At 41.7% G+C, this 13,848-nt stretch overlaps 1 protein-coding gene across 1 annotated transcript in view; it reads left to right on the forward strand.

Annotated features, from left to right (window-relative positions):
• The window catches only part of CWF19L2 (CWF19 like cell cycle control factor 2), a 211,498-nt gene extending 198,292 nt beyond the window's left edge, over positions 1–13,206 (forward strand). Inside the window, exons 16-18 of the mRNA XM_075592377.1 lie at positions 5,832–5,912; positions 11,456–11,557; positions 12,639–13,206. Of these exons, the coding sequence (XP_075448492.1) occupies positions 5,832–5,912; positions 11,456–11,557; positions 12,639–12,779 (324 nt within the window). The 3' untranslated portion in view covers positions 12,780–13,206. The remainder of the gene's footprint in view (positions 1–5,831; positions 5,913–11,455; positions 11,558–12,638) is intronic.
• The last annotated feature ends 642 nt before the right edge of the window (positions 13,207–13,848 follow it).

Here is a 13,848-nt window from a genome sequence, read left to right on the forward strand (position 1 = left end):
AAACAGATCTAAGAGTGCATGTTTTTGTTTGTTTTTAGTAAATCAAATCCTATTCTGCAGAGCTAAATCTTCCCCCACTCCAGAGAGGATACAAGATGTTTTAAAATATCACTGTCATCCTGTAGTTTCCCACAGCTTTCTTAATGGGAATATAATTGGAAAACAGTATTTTTTTAAATAACATGTTCTAATGACATTGTAGATGTCAACATTTAAAATAACAATATTGACCAGTGTGGACTCCTTATCCATGGAAGTTAGAAATATGGACCTCTTGGTACATATTCTATAATTTCAAGTAAAGGGGAAAACAAACTGTGTAGATTTCTATTATATACACATTTGTTTTTTGGTTTTTTTCCCCACTTGATTTCCTGTGACACTTAAATACACGGGTTTATCGGATCAAATTCGTGACCGATTGGGAACAAAGAAATAGAAAAAAAAGATGTTATAACAGATTTCATTGTTTTCTCTTTACAAACACAGTTTACATTTAGACCTGCATTTTCCATAACATGCAAACCATAACATTAGAACGCCTACATATTGTACAAAGATCCCTGAGTAAAATGATACTGGAAGTCTTATAACACACAGGTTAAAATATCACATTGTTTCAAGCAAACAACTACAGTATAGTGTTGTCACTACACAAGAATTTGCTACAGACCAACTAAAACTCATTATCAAAGACTTGTAGTTTGATATTGCAGTCATAAATCACACCTAAATGTATTCAGCAGAAATCTTGAGATGCATTGGAATCACAATGCAACTCAAAACAACTGGGTTGACACTTGATGTTTGAGGAACTATTGTAATTCTTGTCGAAAAGGTGAGCGCATAGAAAGAAAGAAAGAAAATAAACACTAAGTGAACCCACTAAGTGAAACAAGCATACGCACAGGGAATAGGTGGTGAAAATATAAAAAAGGCTGAAGCCAGATCTTACTCACACGGACAAGTGTGAGCCGATCTTGTCAAAGTTTCTTTAGAGAGATCCACTTCAAAAGGTAGTACTGTACCTGTAAACATGACATCAATAATGGGGACGCTATTTGAAGCTTTAGTACGGGATAATATTCAGGAATACCTAATGAATTACAAAATGATTACTAATATTCAGCATGGATTTATGAAGCATAGATCATGCCAAACTAACCGTATTAGTTTCCTTGAGGAGGTAATTAGGAATTTAGACCAGGGTAATAGTTGATAGGATCTACATGTACTTACCGTAGATTTTGCAAAGGCTTTTGATACAGTTCCACACGAGATTAGTGTAAAAATTAAAGTTGGTCTTGGTAAAAATATTTGCACCTGGCCTGAAAATGGTTGCAGGATAGACAAGAGTTGTCATAAATGAAATCTTTTGAGGTTGGGCTAAAGTTGTAAGTGGAGTACCTCAAGGATCGGTACTGGGATCACTGCTTTTTAACTTGTTTATTGATGACCTTGAGTCTTTAGTTTGGCATAGAGAGCAAAGTTTCCATCTTTGCTGAAAACACTAAATTGTGAAAGGTAGTAAAATAAGCCAGTACAGTATGTGACTTGCATAGACTGGAAACTTGGCCAGGTAGATGAGTATTAATACAGATAAACATACAGCTTTGCATTTGGGAAACACAAATAAATAAGCTACAGTATTAAAAAAAAAAAAAAAAATTGGGTGAAATTAGGTCAATCCTTGATGGAGAAAGATTTAGGGGTGCTTGTAGATAGCAGGTTTCACAGTAATGCCCAATGTCATGCAGTAGCTGCAAAGGCAAATAAGATCTCATCTTGCATTAAACGGGTATGGATGGAAGGGAAGTAAACATAATTATGCCCCTTTATAAAGCATTAGTAAGACCACAACTTGAATATGGAGTACAGTTTTTGGCACCACTCCATAAAAAAGACGACCTGGAACTAGGAAAAGTGCAGAGAAGAGCCGCCACATCAATTAAATGGTTGGGAAAATCTGACTTATGAAGACATGCTACCTAAATTTAAAAACAAAATTACAATAGAAAAGAGGCATGTAAGAGGCAATATAACTATATATAAATATATTTGGGGTAAATACAAGCTTACAAAATAAATACGCATTCCAAGGGCAGTACATGCCTTAAAGTTGGAGGAAACAAGATTTCACCAGCAACAAAGGAAAAGGTTCTTTACAATAAGGGCAGTTACAATGTGGAATTAATTACCCATAGAGACTGTGATGTCAGATACAACAGATATCTTTTAAAAAAAGGTTGGACATCGTTTTAGAAAGGAAAGGTATACAGGAATATACCAAATAAGTAAACATACTGTAGGAAGGGTGTTGATTCATGGGGAAATTTGATTGCCATTATTGGAGTTAGGAACACATTTAATTGTTCGCCCTTATGAGACAGCATTGGATGATGTTTCACTGGGATTTTTTGTTTTCCTTCCTCTGGATCAAAATAGTGCAAATACAAATATAGGATACGTACAGTACCTGTCGTCTAAATTTAACAGAGGTTGTAGTTGATGGACATACTGTATGTCTTTTTTTCAACCTCATCTACTATGTAACACACAGTTACACTCATATCATTTGTAGTTATGGCATCCTATTCCATCTGTCAATCTCTGACTACACTGCTTAGATACAGGGGCCTAGCTAAAGCCCGGGGGCTTGCACTCTTGGGGAGCCCGCTCTCCCCCGACCCCGTTGGCGGCACATCACTGTCTTCCGATAGACAGGGAGAGATGGTATGCAGCGGTGGGCCCCAAGCATTAAACAGAGGATAAGCCGGCAGAGGAATCAACAGAGCAGGACTGCAGGGGAAGGAGTACACTCTAGCAGCAGACACCGGAAGTAAGAACGACTTCCGGGACAAACCACTAGAGCACACTCCTCTCCTGCTGTCCTGCTCTGCATGTGTAACACTGCTGATTCATCTGCCAGCTTATCCTCTGTTTAATGCAGGACCAGCCACAGGTAGGCATGAGAGGAGAGAGGTGGTGTTAGTGGGGGGAGAGAGGTGGTGTTGGTGGGGGGAGGGAGGTGATGGTGGTGGGGGGAGGGAGGTGATGGTGGTGGAGGGAGAGAGGTGTTGGTGGTGGAGGGAGAGAGGTGTTGGTGGTGGAGGGAGAGAGGTGTTGGTGGTGGAGGGAGAGAGGTGTTGGTGGTGGAGGGAGAAAGGTGTTGGGGGTGGAGGGAGACAGGTGTTGATGGTGGAGGGAGAAAGGTGGTTTTGGTGGTGGAGGGAGAGAGGTGGTGTTGGTGGTGGAGGGAGAGAGGTGGTGATGGTGGTGGAGGGAGAGAGGTGATGGTGGTGGGGGGAGAGAAGTGATGGTGGTGGGGGGAGAGGTGATGGTGGTGGGGGAGAGAAATGATGGTGGTGGGGGGAGAGAAGTGATGGTGGTGGGGGGAGAGAAGTGATGGTGGTGGGGGGAGAGAAGTGATGGTGGTGGGGGGAGAGAAGTGATGGTGGTGGGGGGAGAGAAGTGATGGTGGTGGGGGGAGAGAAGTGATGGTGGTGGGGGGAGAGAAGTGATGGTGGTGGGGGGAGAGAAGTGATGGTGGTGGGGGGAGAGAAGTGATGGTGGTGGGGGGAGAGAAGTGATGGTGGTGGGGGGAGAGAAGTGATGGTGGTGGGGGGAGAGAAGTGATGGTGGTGGGGGGAGAGAAGTGATGGTGGTGGGGGGAGAGAAGTGGTGGTTGTGGGAGGAGAGGTGATGGTGGTGGGGGGAGGGAAGTGATGGTGGTGGGGAAGAGGTGAAGGTGGTGGGGGGAGAGAAGTGATGGTGGCTGGGGGAGAGAAGTGGTGGTGGTGGGGGGAGAGAAGTTATGGTGGTGGGGGGAGAGAAGTGATGGTGGTGGGGGGAGAGAAGTGATGGTGGTGGGAGGAGAGAAGTGAGGGTGGTGGGGGGAGAGAAGTGATGGTGGTGGGGGGAGAGAAGTGACGGTGGTGGGGGGAGAGAGGTGATGGTGGTGGGGGAGAGAAGTGATGGTGGTGGGGGGAGAGAAGTGATGGTGGTGGGGGGAGAGAAGTGATGGTGGTGGGGGGAGAGAAGTGATGGTGGTGGGGGGAGAGAAGTGATGGTGGTGGGGGGAGAGAAGTGATGGTGGTGGGGGGAGAGAAGTGATGGTGGTGGGGGGAGAGAAGTGATGGTGGTGGGGGGAGAGAAGTGATGGTGGTGGGGGGAGAGAAGTGATGGTGGTGGGGGGAGAGAAGTGATGGTGGTGGGGGGAGAGAAGTGATGGTGGTGGGGGGAGAGAAGTGATGGTGGTGGGGGGAGAGAAGTGATGGTGGTGGGGGGAGAGAAGTGATGGTGGTGGGGGGAGAGAAGTGATGGTGGTGGGGGGAGAGAAGTGGTGGTTGTGGGAGGAGAGGTGATGGTGGTGGGGGGAGGGAAGTGATGGTGGTGGGGAAGAGGTGAAGGTGGTGGGGGGAGAGAAGTGATGGTGGCTGGGGGAGAGAAGTGGTGGTGGTGGGGGGAGAGAAGTTATGGTGGTGGGGGGAGAGAAGTGATGGTGGTGGGGGGAGAGAAGTGATGGTGGTGGGAGGAGAGAAGTGAGGGTGGTGGGGGGAGAGAAGTGATGGTGGTGGGGGGAGAGAAGTGACGGTGGTGGGGGGAGAGAGGTGATGGTGGTGGGGGGTAGAGAGGTGATGGTGGTGGGGGGTAGAGAGGTGATGGTGGTGGGGGGTAGAGAGGTGATGGTGGTGGGGGGTAGAGAGATGGTGGGGGGAGAGAGGTGATGGTTGTGGGGGGGTAGAGAGGTGATGGTGGTGGGGGGTAGAGAGGTGATGGTGGTGGGGGGTAGAGAGGTGGTGGGGGGTAGAGAGGTGATGGTGGTGGGGGGTAGAGAGATGGTGGGGGGAGAGAGGTGATGGTTGTGGGGGGTAGAGAGGTGATGGTGGTGGGGGGTAGAGAGGTGATGGTGGTGGGGGGTAGAGAGGTGATGGTGGTGGGGGGTAGAGAGGTGATGGTGGTGGGGGGTAGAGAGGTGATGGTGGTGGGGGGTAGAGAGGTGATGGTGGTGGGGGGTAGAGAGGTGATGGTGGTGGGGGGTAGAGAGGTGATGGTGGTGGGGGGTAGAGAGGTGATGGTGGTGGGGTGTAGAGAGATGGTGGGGGAGAGAGGTGATGGTTGTGGGGGGTAGAGAGGTGATGGTGGTGGGGGGTAGAGAGGTGATGGTTGTGGGGGGTAGAGAGGTGATGGTTGGTGGGGGTAGAGAGATGGTGGGGGGAGAGCGGTGATGGTGGTGGTTGGGGGAGAGAGGTGATGGTGGTGGGGAGAGGTGGTGATGGTGGGGGGGGAGATGAGATGGTGGGGGAGAGATGATTATGAGGAAGGGGAGGGGGAGAAATGATGAGAGCGAGGATCAAGGAGAGGAAGGAGAAAATAATTGCAGTCCGTAATAAGGGGCCCTGAAATTTGTGGTGCCCGGGGGCCTGCGCATGTCCTGCAACGCCACTGCTTAGATTGTAAGCTCTTTAATGTCAGTAGTACTCACTCTATTCTTGTGTTTTCTTTAGTTAGTGTGTATCTCATGTTGTACAGTGATGACTTCATGTTTAGCGCTATGTAAGGATAAAGAGAGAGGAAAAATGGTGGTACTCTAAATGTACAATAAGTTATTTCTGTCAAGTTGTTGGACATGACTAAGCCTGACTACAGTAAATTCAAACTCCTTGTAATCTTGACGATACTTCGATTGCTGTAAGTTTTTAAGATCCTTCAGACAGATTTTTTTTTTACGTTTACAATCTTTCGTTGTTGTTAACTCTTTGTACACCGTTGTGCACACAGCCAGTACTGTAAGTAAGTTGTTACTTGAAAAAGATACTCTTTCTTTACAGAAAGCCATAATGGAATCTGATGAAGAATGGTCCATGAACAAGAAGTTGATAGATCTGTCTAAAAAAGATATTCGAAGATCTGTAAGTAGTAGAAAAAAAAGTGTTTTCACATATAAATGTAAATAACAGTAAAAACATACAATGTAATTAACAATAATGACATTGCACATGCAGTAATACATAGTTTAATTGAATGTACAACAAACTGAATGAATAGATGTACAGTAGTGGCCGTTATTCCGAACTCGCGCATTATCGTGTGATTTTACTGAAGTGTGTACAGGCATACCCCGCATTAACGTACGCAATGGGACCGGAGCATGTATGTAAAGCGAAAATGTACTTAAAGTGCAGCACTACCTTTTCCCCACTTATCGATGCATGTACTGTACTGCAATCATCATATACGTGCATAACTGATGTAAATAAGACATGTGCAACAGGCTCTATAGTCTCCCCGCTTGTGTACAGCTTCGGTACAGGGTATTGCTGTTCAGGACGTGCTGACAGGCGCATGCGTGAGCTGCCATTTGCCTATTGAGCGATGTGTACTTACTCGCGAGTGTACTTAAAGTGAGTGTCCTTAAAGCGGGGTATGCCTGTACTGTATTAATCTGCCAGATTAAATTGCATAATACAAACTAATAGTCTCCGGTTACATTGCGCTATCTGCACTCACAATCGTGTGATTTGTGAACTTTTTACATCCTCGCATTAAGGATTATGCGAAAGTAAGTGTGTGTCATGTCCAGCTATTCAAGGGACAGTTCTGTTGGGGAAAAAAAATGCAACTATTTTAAAGAAATTAAATGTAGGTTTTCATTATTAAATGTTGCAAAGTGTTTTACCTGCACTAGAATTGGCTCTTTTGTAATCTTTGGAATACTGATTGTTTAACTGAATTTAACTGAATATTGTTAAATATTTAATCTTTCCATTGCAATTTCCATTTAATATTTGCATTGTGAGGTTTGTGGTACTGTACAGCTTATTTTCTTTCATTATTTTGTTCATTGTGTTTGGTTCAGTTATTCCTGTCCTGTGCAAGCATTTCCTGTTTTTCATTGTCTAGTTCTATAAAACATAGCGTACATAGTTGTCACTGTGTGCATGATAAATAATAATGCGTAGGCGTCCTTATTTACACATTAAAGCCACCTTCATTGTGTTTCCATTTCTCTTCCCCCCCCCCCACACTATTTCTTACAATAGTACAGAAAGCATGCTTTTCAGTTTTACGTTCTCTTCTTTCAGATGACGATTACTAACCTACATATGAGATTACCTCTATAATTTGTATTTGTCTGAATCCTGTGTAGCCACGATTCATTTCCTCTTTTGTTTCTCAGCTCTTATTATATCTGACCTGATCCATTTTAGGGGGCAGATTAATTTGTATTCCCCTAATGTTATCTCTCATCTAGAGCTTTGACATTCATTTTTCTCAAGTTCACGTACAGCCCCACTCTATCAGCTCATGTAGGTCATATGTCCTTTGAAAAGAGGATGGAGCCGTCTACAGACGGTAGTTTTTCTTTTATGCCTAATTTCAATGACGTATTCAAAAAATGCACATGCTTGTTCAGCCCACAGGCTCTCTCTGACCTTTATAGTGTCGGTGTTCATGTCACATGCCCCAAAGCCTTCTTTTTCTTTGATACATTTCTCACTTTTTAGGACTGTATTCACTTGGTTGAGTGCCCATGTAAGTACATTATCACATTTGTCTTGCAACTGTTTGAGTAAATCTGATCAGCAATAGTCGTGTCGCAATTTTTCATACCTTTGTTTTGTGATTACAAGTGTCCTTCCACACGTTGCCATTCTCTGTCTGTCGTTTGTATCATAATTGCAGTTCCTTCTTTTTTTGTGCTTGGGTTTGAATATTATTATTAGCAACTCCTCCCTTTGCTCCAGTGACCCACATTTAACTTGATGTACTGTACACAGTAACCCCTCCTAGAGCTTGTTGTCCGTTGTACAGTATGTGTATTTACCTTTCAGTTCAAACTGGTGGAAATTACTAGAGGTGGGCGGATGTGTAAAAATAAGAGTTTTAGATATTATTTAATTATCCTATGAATATTCAAATGTGAAGGTTAAAATAAATAAATAAATAAAACAATTGAGTGGAGGTGGGCAATTGTGCACGGACCCACCATTCGCACATTCGATTGGACCCGACGTTCGATTTGCACATTTTTATTTGATCCGAAATTCGATTTACTCAGAAGTTGCAGACACTGAAATATGAAAGTGCCCATTTTGCTAGAATTCCAACTGCTATATATATATATGTCCCCTCAAACGCACCTTTAGGTCGTGATTATGCCAGAAATCGCGCGCGACGGAGCGACGCCGAACACAGCTTAACCATAAAATGCAATGAAAGCGCACATACCAATCGTGACCCGCAGCGCCGCGATGTGCTGCAAAGCTTCTGTCTCGTGAAGAGATTTGAGATTTTGTTTTTCCCAGGCGACGGCCGCATCACGTGATTTTCCAAACGCCGAAATGTAATGGTGGACATCCGTGAGTGATGAGGGGGTAACTCAGGGTAAATGGGATAATGTCCGCCATTACATTTCGGCGTTACACAAGGCTATGCACGCATACGTTTGTCTCAGCAACAGCAGTTCCAGCTCCTTCAGTTCCCGGATACCTGCTGTGGATAAGTATCCAACTTATCTTGATTCAACTAAAGATCTTTGCATGTTATCTGGGAAACGCTTTTGTCATATATATACCCATGTGGTATGAAGGGACTGTTTTAACTGTTTAATTTTTAGCCATGTTTACATACTATTTTGGCTGTTTCTCTGGTGCTTCAGCTTAATTTGCGTATTTTTTTCATGAGTGCAGTTACTACTGTACTTCTTGGTAGCATTTTTATCTGAGGTTGATCTCTTTCTATGCCTTACTTATGCTGTGAGTTTGTCTTATTCCATCATTAACTTTGAGACTGTCCGGTCTTGGAGGATTGATACTGATTTCATGCCTCAGTTCCTTTGGTTATGATATATTAGGGATTTAACATCTGTACTTACCTCTTTTCAGTCATTAGGGTTACTTGATATTAGATTCAACTCAGACATTTTTGTGATGTGAGGGTACTTGATTGAGACTGTTTAAATTTTTGTGTGATGTTGTTACAATAAAATGACTATTCTTTTGGTATACCAGAGTGCTATTGTGGTGGGATACTTTGTGTGTGCGTGTGTGTGTGCGTGTGTGTGCGCGTGTGTGTGCGCGTGTGTGTGCGCGTGTGTGTCAGCTAAGCTTAATAATCAAAAACTAATAGACAATACTGTTGTGTGGCAATAAAAGCATTTCGCTAGCCACAGAACGGTATCGTCTATTCGTTTTTGATCATACAGTATATATAGATATATATATATATATATATATATATATACACATATAGATATAGAAATGACCTGGCCATGTCTCCCTGCAGTAGTGCCACAAATCGCTTCTGCATGTGCACATGTAGCGCCACTACGGTGACGTCACCGGATCGCTCTGCAGTTTCTGGTATAATTGAGGCCTTAAACAGCACGTGGAGAGACACCTGTGCACTAAATGGAGCACACCTGGTATATATGCTAATAGGAGTTCTCCATCTCCTACTTCTCAATCTAATGTCTAATGTCAAATCGAATGTGCTATTAGTGGCAGACGGCGGTATTATATTCATTCGAACAAAGGTAGTTGAATGTTTACATAATAATAATAAAGCCGCAAATATTTGTGCATGCGAATAAATGCAATATTTGAGGCGAAGTCAAATGTCGGTGAATAATTTGCACATTTCTAGAGATTACCATGCAGCACACTTATTCTCATAGTGCATAGGCGCAGGGTTCACTCTGTGTATGCGCTATACAAGACATTGGTAGTACAAATCTGTGCATTTACTAAATTGATCAAGAAACATAGTTGTATTTCTAAAGGATACAGACTAATTTTTTTTAAATGTCTGTGGCAGAAAAGATGACTTACCAGAGGTTTAAGGTCTATTCTTTGAGCCCTTGCAGTCTCTGATGATCATTTCTAGAGCAGTTATGATATCTTATAAGAGACACAATAGTTCCGGTGTGACATGTATTTAATAACAAAAGTTTCACTTTTATAAGTAGAGGAAACGTGCCTTTTAATGTTGAGTATTATTTTCTCTATGTAAGTGCAAGTAATGTTTCTGAACCCCGCTGTAAAGATTTTATAAAATGACATATACCGATTATTATTTTTTTACCCTTGGCAGAAATTATAGGGCAGATTAATTTTGGTACATCACTTATGTAGTTTATAATCGACAATCTATACTTTTCCACTATATTCTAAGGCAGCAGTGCGCAAACTGGGGGTCGTGAGACTGAGTGCGGAGGTGGCAGGGTTTACAAAGGCCTTGGCTCCGGCGGCTTCTCACACAAATGACGCCATGAGGTCATTATATATAGGTTTAGTGAGAAAAGACACTGACTGACACTGAGATTGTTGCAGGGGAACCTGGTTCAAATCCCAGTGTCGGCTCCTTGTGACCTTGGGCAAGCCACTTTATCTCCCTGTGTCTCAGGCACCAAAAACTTAGATTGTAAGCTCCACGGGGCAGGGACTGTGCCTGCAAAACGTCTCAGTAAAGCGCTACGTAAAACTAGCAGCGCTATACAAGAACATGCGCATATATATATTATAGTTAAGTTATGGTGAGTAAAAAAAGTGACAAAAACCCTCCACAGCAGAGCATATAGCAAATGGAAATATTACTGTATGCTCACTTGCATGTCTTAGACAGGTCTGCAACCCCGCCTTACACCATTATCATCCAGCACACGGCACTTCCACTGCAGCAATGGATTCTGGGAAATGACATGCAAATGAGCAAACAGTGCCACTTTTTGCTTCAAAACCATTTTAAGCTTGCTGCATGGTCACAGATTTAAGCACAGCCAGGGTTAAGATGAAGAGCCAGTAAACCCACCCACAGACAGCTGTTTCAACCTTAATGGGTCTCATCTGTGTGGGGTTGGTTACACTTGCTATGCAAAAATGAAGCAATGAGGATGGGCTTTACCATACTTAGTTAAGTTATGGTGAGTAAAAAAAGTGACAAAAACCCTCCACAGCAAAGGATACAGTATTGCAAATGGAAATATTACTGTATGCTCATTTGCATGTCTTAGACAGGTCTGCAACCCTGCCTTTCTCCATTATCACCCAGCACACAGCACTTCCACTGCAGCAAGGGATTCTAGTTTTGAAGCAAAAAGTGGCACTGTGTGCTAATTTGCATGTCATTTCCCAGAATCCCTTGCTGCAGTGGAAGTGCTGTACTATAAGCGGATCGCGTTAGAAATAATGTACAATTGTATGCACTGTACAATAAAGTATTTAAGACACCAATAATCGTGTTGTAAAGTATCCTTAAATACAAAAATTGGGAGCCATGCTTGTATCGCATTATAAGCGAATTCGCGTTGTAACAGATCGCGTTATAACGGGGTTGAGCTGTATATATATTGTGAACAGATGTTTTACATGTGAATTGGAAACGTGCCATGGTTATGCTGAATACTCTCTTGCCAAAGGTTTGTTTTATATAATATCTGAATCTTGTTTTTCAGGTTCCAAAAGGTTTGCCATACTTTTCTGTGGACTTTGGACTTCAAGGCGGTTTTGCTCATGTTGTTGAAAATCAGCACAAATTCCCACATTACTTTGGCAAGGTATTGCAACGTCATACCGTTCTAACACTACTGCAATATGTGTTTCCTTCTGGCAAATATGGCAATTGAACTGTGGCTCTATTCAAATTCACAAAAAGTGCATGATCCCAGCTGTCAGAAATAGAGAATTTGTGCATCTATATGCAGTGACTGGCTTTGGCTTTGTCATCCTTAAGTGGGATAAAATGATGCCTCGAGATTTCAAGACATGGTAATGCAAATGAGTAGACTAAAAGCCTGTTTTACTCAGAAACCGTAATGGATTTGAGGTGTGTATCTTACAAAATGTGTATGGTAAATAGCCCACTCCATTTACAGTACCAAGCCTAAAGAATGCACAATATTTACCTCCCCCATTTCTTTCTATCTGGGTGTCCTTGTGGATGTAATCTAGTCAGATATTTTAACATGAGTTCAGGTGACCAGTTCATGAAAAAACTTGAGAATCATAGTGTAAATACTCAGCAGTAGTATTCCTTCCCCAGGGTATTCAGTCCTCAATATTTGCTGGAAGTCACTACAAGTGTTTTAGTATTTAAAAGAGCAATATGTTGGTATCCTTTCATAAAAAATATAAATATATGCAATGGTATTTTGTCATAAATATTTTTTTAGTTCTTTGTATGTGAAGATATATATTTTTATTTCATACGTAATGTAGAATATTTTCTAACTTGGTTGGTGCCTGTTATGTATGTATAGGTGAGTTGTGTTTGGTATATAAGAATTTAATTAGATTTACAAACATGGAAAGAGATATTGTTAGTTAGGCAGTAGGGATGTTCTGCAAGTAAGTCCGGTAAGACTGTGAGCTTCCAGGAAAGCAGAAGTGCTTTGATTCCAGTGTGAGATGATAAACCTTGTATTCTCCGGTTTCATATACTGTACTAGGTTTACTTTTAGTAAATGGTTTCATTGTGTGAGGAAACTCCATATAGAAACATACATTACTGTGAAATAGCGCTTCTAATTACATGTTATATTATGTTCATCCAGTATTTTTGTCTGACTTTTTATTTTTTGTAGTTGTCATCAAAGTCTTCTTCTTTTTTTTCTTTCCCTGTGTTTTTTCCCTTCGAAGGAAATCATCGGTGGCATGCTGGACCTGGAGCCAAGAGTTTGGAGAAAAGCACTTCGGGAAAACTTTGATGATCAAAGGAAGAAAGTTTTGCAGTTTGCCCAGTGGTGGAAACCATATAATTTCACTAAAACTACAGAATAGTAGACTGACAAGAGTGAGAATACAGATGTATCCATGAATATTACTCCTGTGGGTGTAACTTAGTATGTTTCAAAGTGAGCCAAACTACTGCAACCATGTTCATGATGTTCTGGAGCAAATAAGCATACCTTCATGTATACTCTTACTACTTTTTTAGTTAACAAAAAACAGCTTTCTTTTATTATAACAATATGTAAACAAAATGGTGGTTAGATACAGTAGCATCTCTTTACTCATTTTTAAAAAGAATGGAAGACTTTGGCGCTGGTGTTAGTGTGGTCACATTACAAAAACAGTTTTGAGATGCAATATAGTTTTAATGCCCAGTCAAGAGGATCATACTTAAATGGAAAAGAATATTATTCCAGATAAGAAAAACTGTACTTTTGTACTAAATGTGTGTTGATTAAAATATGTGAATGCTGGAGTTGCGTTTCTTCATATTTATGTGAACTACTATCATTCAGTGCATTTGTGAACAGCGCTAAAACAAAATAAGGCACGTTTTGTTTTTTGTTTTTTAATTAACTCAAAAAACACCTAAAGTACAGACATTGCAAGAAAGACAAAAATACATAGATTTTATTTCCCAATTGAGAGCACTCTTATCAGGCATGTGTGTGTTTTCGGGGGGGGAGGGGAGATATTTTTGCAAATTCTTCTGTATTTTACTGTGATGTGGCTTTTTTTTTTTTCTTTTTTCTCACAGATGAAATATTCCGCGTTAGGGTTTTTTCAGGTTTCCCAGTGTTTCTTTGCCCTGCAAATGCTCATTAAAAGGCAGTATACATTTTATACAGGGCTTAGCTCGGTTTTACATTGCAAAGTGCACCATTAATGTAAAGAATGTTAATCTTGTTTATGCAAAATACAAAAATAACAGGTTCAGAAAAATGTAGATATCGAAATCCGTACGCAGAAAAAAATTGCAACTGTTTCTAAATACAGTATGAGATTTTAGCTCTGCAAACTAAAATCTTTCTCTGTAAACATACAGTAAATAACTTAGAATATGTTTAATCTAGTATGATACTGTTGTTTTGTAGCTGTTCTGTTCCTACTGTAAATA

The sequence above is a fragment of the Ascaphus truei genome, chromosome 3, assembly GCF_040206685.1.
Source record: "Ascaphus truei isolate aAscTru1 chromosome 3, aAscTru1.hap1, whole genome shotgun sequence".
Classification (NCBI taxonomy): Eukaryota; Metazoa; Chordata; class Amphibia; order Anura; family Ascaphidae; genus Ascaphus; species Ascaphus truei.